The sequence below is a fragment of the Ceratosolen solmsi genome, unplaced genomic scaffold (genome assembly GCF_000503995.2).
Source record: "Ceratosolen solmsi marchali unplaced genomic scaffold, CerSol_1.0 scaffold10, whole genome shotgun sequence".
Lineage (NCBI taxonomy): Eukaryota > Metazoa > Arthropoda > Insecta > Hymenoptera > Agaonidae > Ceratosolen > Ceratosolen solmsi.
Window position 1 is genome coordinate 8,899,357 of NW_011948412.1, and position 15,583 is coordinate 8,914,939.

Consider the following 15,583-nt stretch of genomic DNA (forward strand, 5'->3'; position numbering starts at 1 on the left):
CAATCGGCCCCCCCCCCCCCGCCCATCGTTATCTGTTTACCTACGACCAGTACGACTCCGTCTTTGCCTCTCGCCATCCCCTCCTCCACTTTCCCTTCCTCTTCAATGCCCCCCTCACCATCCCTCATCATCCACTACTACCCAGCCGCGGCAGTCACCGCCACCGCCACCACCAAAGGCTTATTCGACCCTTTTCTTTGTTCTTACTCCCGTTTCCTCTTTTCACCTTTTTCCCGAAGGCCGCGCGGAGCTGGAGTCCATCACCCCCCCCCCCCCCCCCCCCTAAATACCAGATTAGTCGTGATAAGCGATAGGAACCTACGCGACGATTGCTACGACCTGCCGATGCTCTCTCAACCGAGCTTTTACTTTAGGTCAGATAATCTTGGATTAAGGTCAGCTAACGACGGGCTTATTTTTCATTACGAGAGCCAGCGCCAATCGGCAGCCCAGCTGCAACTGCAATTGTCGAAAAGCCGAGAGAATCGACGACTGTCGAGTCGACGTAAGTCGCGATGCTCAGGAGCCACAGTACTTCGCGAGCATCGCCTCGCAACTCGCGCGCTTATCATCTCGCATAAACATTTGACAATTCGCACGCACTTTTCGCTCATTACCGCTCCGACTTTATATAAGTGCCTGCTAGCGTGCGTGCGTGCGTACGTGCGTACGTGCGTGCATTCATCAATCCATTCAGCCATCCACACATTCATCCATCCATCCATCCGAAAATTCCCTTGCCGGCGGATTTATTACTGCAATTTGCTCGCAAATGTTCTACTTAGAAAAATAGAACGTTTGGCAATCGTCGAACGCGCCTCAAAACAATAATGTCCTCCTCCCCAGCGAACGAAATATCGAAATTAACGCAAACAACTGAGTCCCCACTCCACCCATTCTCCGGCTTTTCCAATGCTAATTTGCGCCATTAGATACTTGCAGTAAATAAATAAATATGCCCGGATTGAGGATTTCACATACATCGGACAAGGTTGCTTTGTACATACGATTTTCCTCTCATTTATTTTTCTTCTTTCTTCTTCGTCATCATCATCATCATCATCGTCATCATCATCATCATCATCGGCATCATCATCATCGTCGTCGTCATCATCATCATCATCGGCATCATCATCATCGTCGTCGTCATCATCATCATCATCGGCATCATCATCATCGTTATCATCATCATCTTCTTCTTCTTCTTGTTCTTCTTCTTCTTCTTCTTCTTCCTCTTCTTCTTCTTCTCCTTCTCTAACTTTATATTCAATTTTTCATTTTTTCATTTTCTCTTTTTTCTTTTTTTTTTTTCTTTTTTCGTTTATTTTCCCTTCTACAAATCGATTCTGCATTGACAATCGCACTTAACAATCGTACAATGCGAGTAGGATTATATAATAACATATTTGTTTTATTGTCAACGCAACGCTCACATTTTATATAACTGACAAAAGATTGAATCTAATAGTTAATTTATTATTATTGAAGCTCCAAAAGTTTATTAATTATCATTCGTACATTAATTGTATATTTAACAAATGACTATAAACGGCTAATAATCGTGTAATCAAGCGTATTTCCGCCATTCATTGTTGCATTTAGAATTCGGAACTCTTGATGTCATAAGTCTGTGAAAAACAAACAAACAAACAAAATTTCCTTTCTTTTATATCTTTAAATTTTTATTTTTTTTGTTTGTTTGTTTTTTTCGTTTTTATAATTACGTTCGTTAATGAACTGCTATGTTCACCTTGTAGTCTTGCTTTTATTTCTATTAAAAATATTTAGTTCATATTTCACATTTGTTGCTATACAAATACATGTGTCATTTATATAAGTAGATCAAACAAATGATTTGCACTGCCCGATCATATACTGCTTATTCTGTAGGCTTGACTTAGCAAGACAATAATAATAATAATAATAATAATAATAATAATAATAATAATAATAATAATAAATCTAAAATGAGCGTATGCTTTGTTTCGACCAATTATGTGGTTAGCCATGGATAGTTAATAGCGAGATTGAAATAATCAATGACGTATTAATGTTTAAATTAATAAATGATTCCTTAGCGACCTTCATTATTTTACGAATCTTGTTTAATAAACAATTATTGAGCTTTATTATACTGCGTTTTCCTTATTTTGTAATTGAAAATTTCCTAACGATACTATAGATTTAAGCTTTGAAATTTTTATGGTTGTTTTTCTGTTTTCTGCCACTGTATATAATTTATCGAGGGTGCCCGCTCACTTTCACGCTGTCCTAAAAGTATTTAAAAATTGACGTTTATTAATAATTAGTTATATCACATTGAAAATATTCGATTGCATGCGAATTCTAAAATTAAATGATCTCCAAAATGCCCCAATCTACCATTATAAAAATATTTAAGAATATTATACTTTATACATGCCGGTGAAAATGAATGATTAAAATTGTTATAAAAACAATTTTATTTTGTAATTTCTTGATTAAAATTGTGATAATATTGATTTGAGCTTCATTTGATTTCTACAAAATTCAACTGTTTTTTTTCTTTTCTATCACTTTTTTTATTTTATTTTTTTTTTTTATTTTTTTTTTATTTTTTTTTTTTTAATTTTTTTTTTAAATCAATGTCAATTATGCCTTACTTTCAGAAAAATAACGATAGATTAATGTATGCTAATACTTGAGCAAGTTGAGGACATAAATGAATTTATTTATACATTATTTGATTCTGAAATTGGCACGGGACAATAAACAAAGTACAAGTGTAAATGGTAGTAACGGACTTTCCACTTAGCTTGCATTTTTTATGTTTTAAGGTCGAAAAATATAGAAAATATTTTATACAAATACGGCCTATGATTCTCATCTATCTTCACTTCCCTATAAATCTGTGCCTTTATCATTGAAAATATCATCGATTATATCATACTTTGTTCTGCCAATAGTACATAAGTGATCATACAATTTTTTTAATTTTTAATTAATCAAGCAACTGCTGTCTAAGAATATTACAGGAAGTCGCGTAGACTGCAAGTCTTAATTAATAAATGAAAACTTTATTTCTTTCGAGCACATAAAATTGATATCATTTCTTACAACCGAATCTATGGAACATGAGCTTTTGAATGGACAAGTATTTTATTTATCTTCGTAAGATGACAAAATAATAATACAAATAACATTCGAGGAAAAGCACAAAGTATTCATAAACTAAAAATTTATTCGACAAGGTTGTATGCAAAGTTAATGTCTTATAAATAATACGATTAACAGACGATAATGGCTTTTTATATAAATAATTTAACAAGTTTGTTTACATGCATTCGACACAAATTTCATTTATAGCTTATTTATACGAATATTATTGTTTTTTTTTTTTTTTTTTTTTTTTTTTTTTTTTTTGTACAAATACAATATTTCACAGACATAACTACTATTGATATAATTAAAAAAATTATCCAAGATCATCGGAGATCAATTATTGAATGTCACTTCGATTAGCAAAGTTCAAGGTTTAGGATTACCTATAATAATAGTTTACAAATGAAGTAGCATCAAATTTATTATAAACTTTCGGAATTTGGATGGGAAATTTCGCCTAATGGCATTTAATGGCACATATTTAATATAAAAGATTGCCTTAATATTTTGTTAAAAACATTTCGCAGTCTTCGTGCTCTTATGGGAAACAGCACATATAACGTAAAGGTTAAATTAAAAAGAAAAATGAAAAATGGAAATGATAAAATAAAGAAACAAAGAAAAAATTAAAGACAAACATGGATACGAGGGAATAGGCCGAAATAAAAAGAGATGAAAATGAAAGAAAGAGAACGAAATAAAGGGAAAGGATTGGTATATCCATTGAACGAATAGTTGGTAGGCTCAATTAAAAAATTATGAACAAATGGGAAATGAAAAAAATAGCTGAACCGGGGACATCGAAATGTGTTGTAGAAAAAAGTAAGTCGAGTAGGTGTGGGCGGAGAAGGTCAAGTTGGTCACGGGGTTCAACCAGTTGAAGAGTCTGGGGCCACTAGTCAGTGGTGGAGGCAACAACATCCCTCTCATCACTATCATCATCATCAGCCCCATCATTATCATCACCACCATCATCAAGGCAGTTACTATGCATCACAATCGCATTCTCACAACAATCCCGTCACAACCATGAAGCAGTCTTACATGCAGGTTCGTTTTAATCAATTCAACCTTCTTCGTGCCATTTCATTTTTCTTCAAATATTCATAATTCTTCGTCTTCATTGTCCCGAACAATTACAAAGCTGACATTAAATCACGACATTAAGACCACATTACGGCTCTACAATGGATTAAAATTACTCTCCGTTTTTATGCAAAATATATTCACGTCTATCAAATCTAACAATAAAATTTAATTTTTATTAATTGAGCTTCACGCACTTTATTACATCTGACTTAATAGTGTTGTATTACCATATGCAAATTTATATTCTACAATTAGTGTGCAAATTATAAATATATATATATATATATAATGGTGAAAAAGCATTGATTCCCAACAATAACAACAATAACAACAACAACAAATACTACTACTACTACTACTACTACTACTACTACTACTACTACTACTACTACTACTACTACTACTACTACTACTACTACTACTACTACTACTACTACTACTACTACTACTACTACTACTACTACTACTACTACTACTACTACTACTACTGCAATTCGTATGTAAAAAATGCTGGCCTGTTCTTATTGACTTATTATTTGCAAATCTATAATTATGAATTGATAAATTTTCAGACTTTTTTTTCTGAATATTATAATACTTTTTTTGAAACATTTAGAAATCTGACAATAATCCATAAGCTCAAAATTATTAACAATGCTACGCTATTGCGGCTGACTTATTAATCGAAATTATGCATAAATGAAAATATTTACTTATAATATTATCATTTATTTATATGAATATGGCAAAGAAGGTTGCACGTAATACAGGTCGTTATATGCCATTATTATAATTTTAGTATTTATTGATAATAAATTCAACCTTTATCATTTAAAATGTTAATCAAAATGTTAATTTAAAGTGTTCTTCAATCGTTAAAAAACCTAATAATAAAAATAAACTAAAGAGCGTATATTTTACAATTATGTGATTTTTCTATTAAAATCTAATAATAATTTTATTATATGAAACATCATGATCAAAATTAATGTGGATGAAATTCCAAAAGATTTTAAAAGTATTTGATGAGAAAATATTTGAAAATTTTTCATTTAGGATAAATGTAAAATTTTCAATTATATCTTTATAAAAGTAATTTGAAATAAAATTATATTTATGAATCTAAGAGTCCTAGGCTTTTTAAGTACAGTTAGGCATTATATTAGTGTTAATTAAAAAAAATTACTATTATAAATTATTATTGTTTGTTAAATTACAGAAAGCAAAAAATTATAATATATTTGTAAATTCATTGTTCAATGCAAATATAATATAATAATTTGATTCAATAAAAGAATTGAAAAACAATATTTTATTATTATAAAATAGCAATTTTATACATTTCTCTAAAATAAGTATGCCAACTATAAGAATCAATGAAATTTATCCAATTTGACATGAATTTTCAATTTTTCAGAACTATGTATTGCTGTAGCAATACATTTTATAATTTATATTATTATTATTATTATTATTATTATTATTATTTCTTTTTTCTTTTTTTTTTTAACAAAAGTGTATATACTATTTTTTCATTGTTTATATTATGCTTTAAGATTCATCCTTTTCCTCATTTTGTTCGGAACTTCTACATGTTGGTTCGTCATCTTATCCGTAAGAATTCGTATTAAAATTTTTCATCGATTTATTCAGCTTTAATAGTTTACTGATTTGTTAATTCTTGTACCGATATATCGAATCCGATATAAATTTCAAAAAATTATCACAAAAGTGAAATAAATAAATAAATAAATATATATATATAAAATATATATAAAAATTCTATTTTTCCCCATGTAATAGTTATTAATTATTGTTTCATTCATTAATCGAATAATTTCTGTCAAGATCATTTAAATTAGCCTTTTTTTATTATTTATATTGCAATTTCCTTACTACAACAATTATTTACATAGCACGCAGTGTAAAATCAATGGTTGTTTGTTTTTTGCGCGCACTTTCTTTTATTTATGGGATTGAAAGCATTATATGAATGTTTTATCTTTTAACATTGCTTTATTAGCAAATTTTGCGTCTACCTGTGCGTGTTCGACATAAGAATCGAACGTATTCCATACATATGCATGCATGTATATAAGTAGGAAATACTTTGATCCATGTATAATCTGTATGACCAACCTATGCATATAATTATAATCTATCCTTGTATGAATTTGTAAGTATAGTAGTAACGCTTTGAGCAATACTATGAATATAGAATTGTTAGGGAAGGTTCTTCCGCTAATACTTTTACTAAATAATTCATAAGATTTGCATAAGTTTAATTTTTAATTGCAATCGCTTATCGCCTCGAATTATTCAGACACAATCGTCAACGTCCCTTAAAAATCTCCACGATATTATGTATTATATGCATGTTAAGTACAGTGAAATTAACTTTAAGCAATAAATAGAGAGAAATGGAAATGAATTTATCTAATTGTATAAATAAATTATTAAAATTATCGTTCAGAGTAGCAATGTTATGGAAAAATGAAATATTAAACCTGATATTAATGAAAATAAGCGACTAAATCAGAATATTAAAACATTTATAAACTACTTAGATGTCCAATTCAATGAGGGCATTTAATTCTTTTCGTAAAATATAAATAGCAAATAAAATTCTTTGTTAATTCATATTAATCTTGTCAATTAATATACTCAATGAATAGAATTTATTTATTATATTTATTTACTTATGGAGTCGCGAGCCGTAGAATATATTAATCATTAAAGAACTAGATAGATTTATCTGCTTATCTTAATATTATTCGTGATGTATAATTTATCATTAATATCATTAGGGCATCTATTGATCTATATTAATAATTATAATAATAATAAAATGGATAGAATAACAGAAGGGCAACGCTGATATTATTTAATATTTGTCGATATTCAATCAACAATGTTGTTGTAAAAGCAAAGAAAATATATAAATTGTGCCCATGTTTACAGTTGACATGGGTTTTTCATGACGACGAAGCCCAAATCAACAAAAAACTGCCAAAGGAATTATTACTAAGGTGTGTAATGATAATAAAATGAAACAAATATATGAAATAGATAACTATCGTATGTATTTCAGAATATTGTCATACTTGGACGTTGTTTCCTTATGTCGCTGTGCTCAAGTAAGCAAAGCATGGAATGTCTTAGCTCTCGATGGATCAAATTGGCAAAGAATCGATCTCTTCGACTTCCAACGAGATGTAGAGGTAACGACGTCAAATGTTTTACTTCCTAGCGGAGAATCCGCGAACATAAAAGTTTATACTTTGATTTTCTTAAAAACTTTAATGTCAAATCGTTTGAACATTAGCACAAATGACTATCGTGTTACACTCGGTGCGGATTATTTTTTGTATTAATTTGTATTAATCGATTAATATTTTGTATTTTCCAAACATAAATGACCGAATAATAATTGCAATGGATTTTTTTATTTTTTTTTATTTTTTTATTTTATCGTTTACCGTATATGGGTAGGTGATATTTAAAAATATTCCGCGATATTCACTTTTAAATATCGATTCGTTAAGTTGGAATAGAACGTTATATGCCAAATATATATATATATATATGCAATTTCCCTTATGAAATGAAACAAATGGAATAATAGATCGTTGAAATAAAAAATGACTTTTGGAATCATGGGGTGCATTTGAGTTCTGAATTTGAAAATTATTTAACGCTATTTAAACGAAAGCCATGAAACAATAAATGATAACAAAATTAATATCAATATTTAAAGTATAATTATTTTAAATTTACTTGCACAATATGAAAAATTACCAAACTCAAACACATTAGTAATGCATACACTTAGCATGCTAGTATTTTCTAAATATTAAAATGTACGCGGAGATGAAGAAATATTTGGGAAGAAACATTTTAAATCGTTACTTTGTAAATACCGCGGAGCATGGCGAATAGAAGGCGCCATTTCCAAATGCATGGTAAAGCCGGAGTGGATCGTAAGAGAGCGAATATAGGACGAATTTACCAAACCAGCCAATGCACGCAATTTATATAAAACTAACAGCGAGCACACAAAGTACAAAAGCCGAGCGGAATTTGAGTAGGGAATTACACATTAGAAGAGTCAATGCCGGGGAATCGAAGACGAGTATCTAGGCGAGCGGAGCTCAATCGCTAAACAGGGGAGCTGCGTCAGCGATTAAAACGAGATAGATAGCGATTTTAATGCTGTGCCGGGCATACAGGAGCAAGCTCAGCTGTCGTTAAAGAACAAATAGGAAAATGGAGCCGTTGACGTTTCAATCGGTACTCTTGTTCGGGAATGCACGTAAATGGGAAGTGTGCGCGAAGACAAAGCGCGAGGAGAGCGAAGAATGGAATGATCGCCGAAGTAATGAGAACGTAAGAAGGAATCATCTAAAAGGCGACAGAGAGCTAAATGTTTTGGCATTATTCAGAGATAATCGAAGTGAGAGAGTCCATTACGAGTAGCTATTCGCATTGGTAGCAGTCTGGTATAAGACCACTTAAAAAAAAAAAAAAAAAAAAAAAAAAAAAAAAAAAAAATAAATAAATAATATATAATTCGAGTAATAAGCAAGAGTAAACATATTGGATAACCATTCGCGTCTTAACTCTCCAGACATTGCGATATCTCCAGCTGCGCGAATGAGCTTTCAAAAATACTCGATCCACTTTACGTAATCCAATAAACGATATATTTATTCTGCAGTATCTATGAAAATCCAATGTGAAGGGGCGAAATAGTCGCAAGCGTATTATAAGATTTTGAGATCAAACGAAACGCAGTATATTTCTAATTTTTATCTTATAAAGCAAAAGACATTAGTTTAATTTTCGTTTGGTGCATTACGAAGGTATGATGAATTATTTTCAATTGGCATCGTATTAAGAGGTGGAAAAACTATAAATTATATAAGCCTTGCTCGATTCGTTATTTACACCACTAATGCAATCACGTTATTTTATAATTTCACTTGCTTAAAGCATATTATAGTTTTATTTAATAGCCGCGAAAGTGTTATAGATTTTACTTAAAAGACGTAGGAAGACGTTTGTTTGTTTGTTTGTATGTTTTTTTTTTTTTCGTTCTTTTGATTTTTTGATTTTTCCATAATTGTACGTGTTTAATTACGTATAAAATAAAATATAATTAAAATACCTGCGTTACTTGGAGCAGGAAAAAGTACAAAAATCAGGAATTTTACGATTAATATTTACTGCATGATACATTAAGCCAAATAATAATTTCTACGTTCGTAAATGCTAATTAATTAAATTTTTGATATTATTGTTGCTGTTATTATTGTAAAGGCTTAAAGGAAAAATTTCCAAACAACTGTATTAAATAGTAAAGTGCTGCTATTAAAGTATTATGTAAGATACCTTTACGCGTATTGCGCCTTAGAATGTACGAATCTGTCTAATAAAATTATCGAATTAATATGGGTTTATAAGCTGTATAAAAAAAAATAAAATAAATAAATAAATAAATAAAAAAAAAAAAAAAAACACGAAGAAATATGAAATGCCTGTAAATGGCCACACGACCATTGCTCACGGATACAATGGGCTATGAATCAGTTTAACCAGTTAGTATTCGTAGCCAAAGACCAAATACGCTTATATTCCAAAGAAATAACGAAACGTGCTCGTTTACGTGGCAAACCGAAATATTTCGTTTTTCATAAGGCAAACAAAACGTGCTAGTTTCCACAACGTGCACCGTCTAGCTTTTAGTTTTGCGGTTTTGCATGAAATTGCTGCAAATACATAATCCGGTATATCACGTTAGATAGTGTTTTATATCGCGAATGGTTATTAAATTAAAAAGCGAATGTTCTCATGGCGTGTGCTTTTCTTGTCATTATTGTATAAGCGCAAAAATGTAATCTAATGGTCGTCACGAAACATTCTAACGTAAAGTTCTATTTCAAGTCTTAGATTAAAATGATTAATAAATATGTTATAAGCATTTTGCTATATTTGAAGTTAATTTGATGATGGTTTTGGTACGTGATGCTTTTTTTTAATGGATTCGTTACCGGGAATCACTTTGATATGCGTATTGCGCAGCTAGGCACTTGAACATTTGTATATTTGTATGAGAGAGAGAGAGAGAGAGAGAGAGAGAGAGAGAGAAGCAGAGTTTTTAAAAGAAAACGATGGAGGTCAAATTCGTTCTTATCATTTCTTCCCTTGGAAAAGTATATCTGATAATGCCATTATTTCAAATAGAAATTTTATAAAATTCTCTTTCTTTATCGAATGAAAGATCTGATGTATTCAATTTTGACATCGTTCATTCTTCAAATTTATCGGTTAGGGCGATTAATATTATGCAAGTAAAGAAATATCCAAATAATTGAACTGAAATATTAAAGTAAAAATAGCCTCATTTTGCAAAATAATTTCTTCACGCGGTATTGTTGCAAGTGATGAAAAAAAAAAAATAGCAACGCAAATAAATAAAAAAATAAATAAAAAAAAGTAATAAATAAAAGAGAACAAATATTTGCCGTATAGTTACGAAGCCATGTAAAATAATTTTATTGGAAAAAAATTCGACCCAATATTTCATACAAATCCACCTAATGGATAATATTCTAAACGGACTTTACTATTTAATTTTCACGATTTATAATATTACAAAATACTTAAGCATTCGTAGGTTTCGTTTGAATTGATGAAACTTCCGACTGGATAGGCGATACTACTGTGTTCCATCCCTTAGCCTAAACTTACTTTTATTAGGCTTAAGGTAACCGCGAGCCAGGTCATTGTTGCACAGAACGGGTCGCTCTCCTGCAAATTCCAACGTTATGATTTTTACTAATCAATGAAATTATACGTACGTGATCTCTTTCTAAGTGCATCACTGTTATTCTAGGTTAAACATAATAATAACCATTGAATGGTTGCAAAAGGTTTTTCCTCCTTGATTAACCTTCGTACAATTGTAGAGAGATTCGATGATGCAAACGCGAAAATCAAAAAGTAATGCGTGGGAATATTCCTTGCTCGGAGGCCGACCTCACCTTGACTTAGTAAAAACAAACACACGCACGCACACAAACGCACGCACACGCATACACAAAATAAAAAAGAAAAAAATTTAGTGGAAAAAAAGTTAAGCCAACCACCGCATAGACATAGACTAAGAAACATGTAATAAGCTGGTGGGATAAATATGTTACGACCGCGTTTAAAGGGCCCAGTGATCGAGAATATATCGCGTCGATGCGGCGGATTCTTACGGCAGCTGTCGTTACGCGGCTGCCAGAGTATCGGCAACCTGTCGATGAGGACGCTGGCCCAGTCCTGCCCTAACATCGAGGAACTAAATCTGAGCCAATGTAAGAAGATCTCGGACGCGACGTGCGCGGCCCTCAGCAGCCACTGCCCGAAGCTCCAACGACTGAACCTCGACTCTTGCCCGGAGATCACGGACCTCTCCCTCAAAGACCTCGCGGACGGCTGCCCCCTCCTCACCCACATCAATCTCTCGTGGTGCGAGCTGCTTACGGATAAAGGAGTCGAGGCCCTGGTGCGCGGCTGCCCGGAGCTCAGGAGCTTTCTGAGCAAAGGCTGCCGGCAACTGACCGACCGAGCGGTCAAGTGTCTCGCGCGCTTCTGCCCCAAGCTCGAGGCCATGAATCTGCACGAGTGCAGGGTAACGTATGATCCTGCGCACTCCACACACGACTTTACAAAATATCCGGCGACATACCGGTCTCATAACTCTTTGCCTTTCCTATTGCAGAATATAACGGACGAGGCGGTAAGAGAGCTGAGCGAGAGGTGTACCCGGTTGCATTACGTTTGCATATCCAACTGTCCGAATTTAACGGACGCGACACTCGTCACGCTCGCGCAACACTGTCCTCTTCTCAGTGTCTTGGAGTGCGTGGCCTGTGCCCACTTTACCGACGCTGGATTCCAAGCACTTGCGAGGGTAAAATAACGTGCGAGCCAATCGCCGCCAAAAATCGTCTAAAAATCCCCACCCACCAACTACTTCTTCTTAATAATATTAATGCTATTTTCTCGATAGAATTGCCGACTGTTGGAGAAAATGGACTTGGAAGAATGCGTCCTCATAACCGACGCGACGCTCATTCATTTAGCCATGGGCTGTCCACGACTAGAGAAACTTGTGAGTTTTGCTCGCTCGATTCCAATTTACACACTGTTGTACACTCGATGCGTTGCCCTATGAGAGCATGGAGGAGTTACTTCTGCTAGTTTCCATTATTTTATCATCTTTTGGATTCCGTCCTTTCAATAAATCAAACGGACAATATTCGACATGCTAAACGATGTCAAATTGGCGCGTAGTACTTTTGCATTTCGTTCGATAATCCATCTACGCGATGTAACTCGTTAAAACCTCGTCTCCAAGGCATGTTGATCTTTCGCGTGTGTAAAACGTCTTTTAACGACGTATTTCCGATAACAACGACAAGTCGATGTGACGAAATGACGTGAGCGCTAATATTCATTTGACCATCGCAACTATCTATTACCTACGCAAAGGCTAAGATCTCTCGGAATTAATATCACAAGAGGGTTTCGCGACTGAGCGAATCGATGTACTCGAACTTTGTACAACATTACCTATAGACGCGCGAGCAACGTCAATGGAACGGCGAACAACGGAAAACGCGTGTAAAGTGTATGCATTAAATTTAACGAGGGATCAATCGTCATTCGCCACCACTAACTAATATATCTTATATTTTTCACAAAGAGTCTGTCACATTGCGAACTTATAACCGACGAAGGTATTAGGCAGTTGGCACTCTCGCCGTGCGCCGCCGAACACTTGGCCGTGCTGGAGCTCGACAACTGTCCGCTTATCACTGACGCCAGTCTCGATCACCTACTGCAAGCTTGCCACAATCTCGAGCGCATCGAGCTTTATGACTGCCAATTAATCACAAGGGCTGGCATACGTAGACTCAGAGTAAGTAAACACGAGGAGTAGAGTCCGGTGCGCGCAATTAGTTCGTTTAAATGCCAAGCAAACGGCAATTTTACAAGCTATTATGTATTGCTTTACGTATGCGCGACGCATTGGCGTTAAATTGGAAAAAGTTGTTTAAAAAGATCTTTAATGGGAAATGCCTTGTGAATTATTGTTTTCCCCGAGTGTTTCGAATGTAGCATTTAAAATGCAATGAAAGCATAACAAAGCATTAAACGCTTTGTAATGGTCCTATATAATGCTCAACGCCATAACAATGCAAATAAGCGGTAAATTAAATAATGAAAAATAAGTTTTAATGCCGAGAACTAACTAACTACGAGTAAATAAATGCGCAAATGCTTATGTGTTCTTACTTAACGGGCCGTCGTTTCTAGGATTGCTCGTTGATTTTCATATCCACGATGCGGTGAGTAACGACGCACAAGGATAAACGAACGGAATTTATTATCATTCTTATCTCTCCTCCTCTTCATATATCCGGGCAGCGAGCCTCGCTCATTATAACTTATCTAAAACGAATTTCAATAGGCCAAACTACCAACTGTACGTAATGCTTTTGCTTTTCAGACGCACCTGCCAAACATTAAAGTACACGCGTACTTTGCACCAGTGTCGCCTCCTCCGAGCGCAGGCGCCTCGCGACAACGATACTGTCGCTGCTGCGTCATTCTGTGATTCCGTACCGTCGTGTACACCCGGTACCACGTCCTGAGCCTATGCCGCTCGAGCCCCAGCAACCGCTGGTCAACGGCTTACGTAATAGCCCCCGCGGCCTGAAGCGGAGACGCGCGCTGATCCATTTTTACGAGATAACGGCGGCGCTCGGTACGAGCGCCTGCGCGCGCGCGCGCACACACACACACACACACACACACAGAGAGAGAGAGAGAGAGGTTGAGAGAGAGAGAGAGATAGAGAGAGACGTAGGTACAAGGACGGAAGGCTTACAGGAGCATTTGGGAGGCAAGAAATACAACGAGGAGATGCGCCCCTTGCATATAAAGTCCTACCGATTGGACGTACTTTCTTCGGGCCCAAGCATGGCTCGACCTCGGGGCTCGCTTCGCTCCCTTTCCATACGCGTTGTTGCGAATAATTCTTTTCCACTTTCTTTAACGTTAATTTTTCAACCCTCCGTTCCCTCTATCCCTCCATCCCACCCTCCCCCTTTAATCCAACTCATCGTATTAGGTCGTGTAACCGGGGGAGAGGGACGAGGAAGAGGACGAGACGAAGGGCCGGAGATCGCACAAACTTTTAAGGATAATCTAAACGATATAAACTTGTATATCGTCAACTTCCTCTTGGGCTACCGAGAAGCATAAGAAAGAATGACGTGGCACATCGAAGCATCTCCCCTTCCGAGGACTACGCTACAGGAGGAGGAGACTACTCAGACATCTACACACGATGCATTTTAGTATTTTAGGTTTATAACGGCCGACTACACGAGGCGAGTTCATTGTCGTTCAGAAGACTCGATCTACGCGCCTGCGCGAGTCACCCTCTTGTGAAAAAAAAATCATTCAGCGCCCCAATGGGATACACATTCCAACATTATTATTATGGTTATTGTGTTCACGATGTAACGAATGCCAATCTTGTCGGCACTGAATCGTTTCTTTTCATGAGACTCACTCAATTTTAATACTAATAATAATTATAATAATTACAAATTGCTGGAATAATGATAATAATGATGATGGCGATGATAATGATGATACTGATGACGACGACGATAATATTAATAATAATATTAATAATAATGATAAGAGTTATAATAATAATCATATTAACGATAAATGATAATGATCATTATTACGATAAAACATTTATCGCATCTCCTCGAGTGTCAATGGAGCCATCGATTGCGTGGGCAGGCCAACATTGACTGGAGAGTTCAGACTGATAAAACGAATCAAAGCGTTATTTAAAGCAGAAGCAAAACAAATAAATGCAGACAAAAGACATGGTTGACTTTACCAGCGTTAACGATGCCGGTGTATCTTAATCTTTCATACGACACACTTACAATTCGAATATTAAAACCCGTTGCTCATTCGATGAATTACCAAAGTTTGAAGAAGATCCATGATCGATATTACGAAATTAGTCGGCGCATCTTAATACTGCGAGATAGTACGATTCTTGTCAAAAGTTATTAATTTACAATGCCAATGAAAACTTTATGTGTGTGTTACTCTGTTTTATAAGCGATCTTATAGTCGTTGTAAATCTTTTACCATTCACATTTAATTCGACCTTTTTACATGTTGGCTAATTTGTGCGACAACAAACAAACGCGAGCATTTCAAGGAGGCGGATCTTACCCTCCCCAACTCCATCCCCATCCCCCAT

The 15,583-nt window shown here is 34.7% G+C and overlaps 1 protein-coding gene across 2 annotated transcripts in view; it reads left to right on the forward strand.

Moving 5' to 3' along the window:
- The window catches only part of LOC105369025 (F-box/LRR-repeat protein 20), a 15,543-nt gene extending 1,475 nt beyond the window's left edge, over nucleotides 1-14,068 (forward strand). The window contains exons 2-9 of one of the 2 annotated variants that reach the window (XM_011508266.1): nucleotides 3,958-4,191; nucleotides 7,192-7,259; nucleotides 7,322-7,451; nucleotides 11,447-11,908; nucleotides 11,999-12,190; nucleotides 12,290-12,391; nucleotides 12,986-13,201; nucleotides 13,793-14,068. In XM_011508266.1, coding sequence (XP_011506568.1) covers nucleotides 3,958-4,191; nucleotides 7,192-7,259; nucleotides 7,322-7,451; nucleotides 11,447-11,908; nucleotides 11,999-12,190; nucleotides 12,290-12,391; nucleotides 12,986-13,201; nucleotides 13,793-13,900 — 1,512 coding nt within the window. In that variant the 3' untranslated portion in view covers nucleotides 13,901-14,068. The remainder of the gene's footprint in view (nucleotides 1-3,957; nucleotides 4,192-7,191; nucleotides 7,260-7,321; nucleotides 7,452-11,446; nucleotides 11,909-11,998; nucleotides 12,191-12,289; nucleotides 12,392-12,985; nucleotides 13,202-13,792) is intronic. The other variant, XM_011508274.1, reaches the window with a different exon arrangement.
- Nucleotides 14,069-15,583: the final 1,515 nt, after the last annotated feature.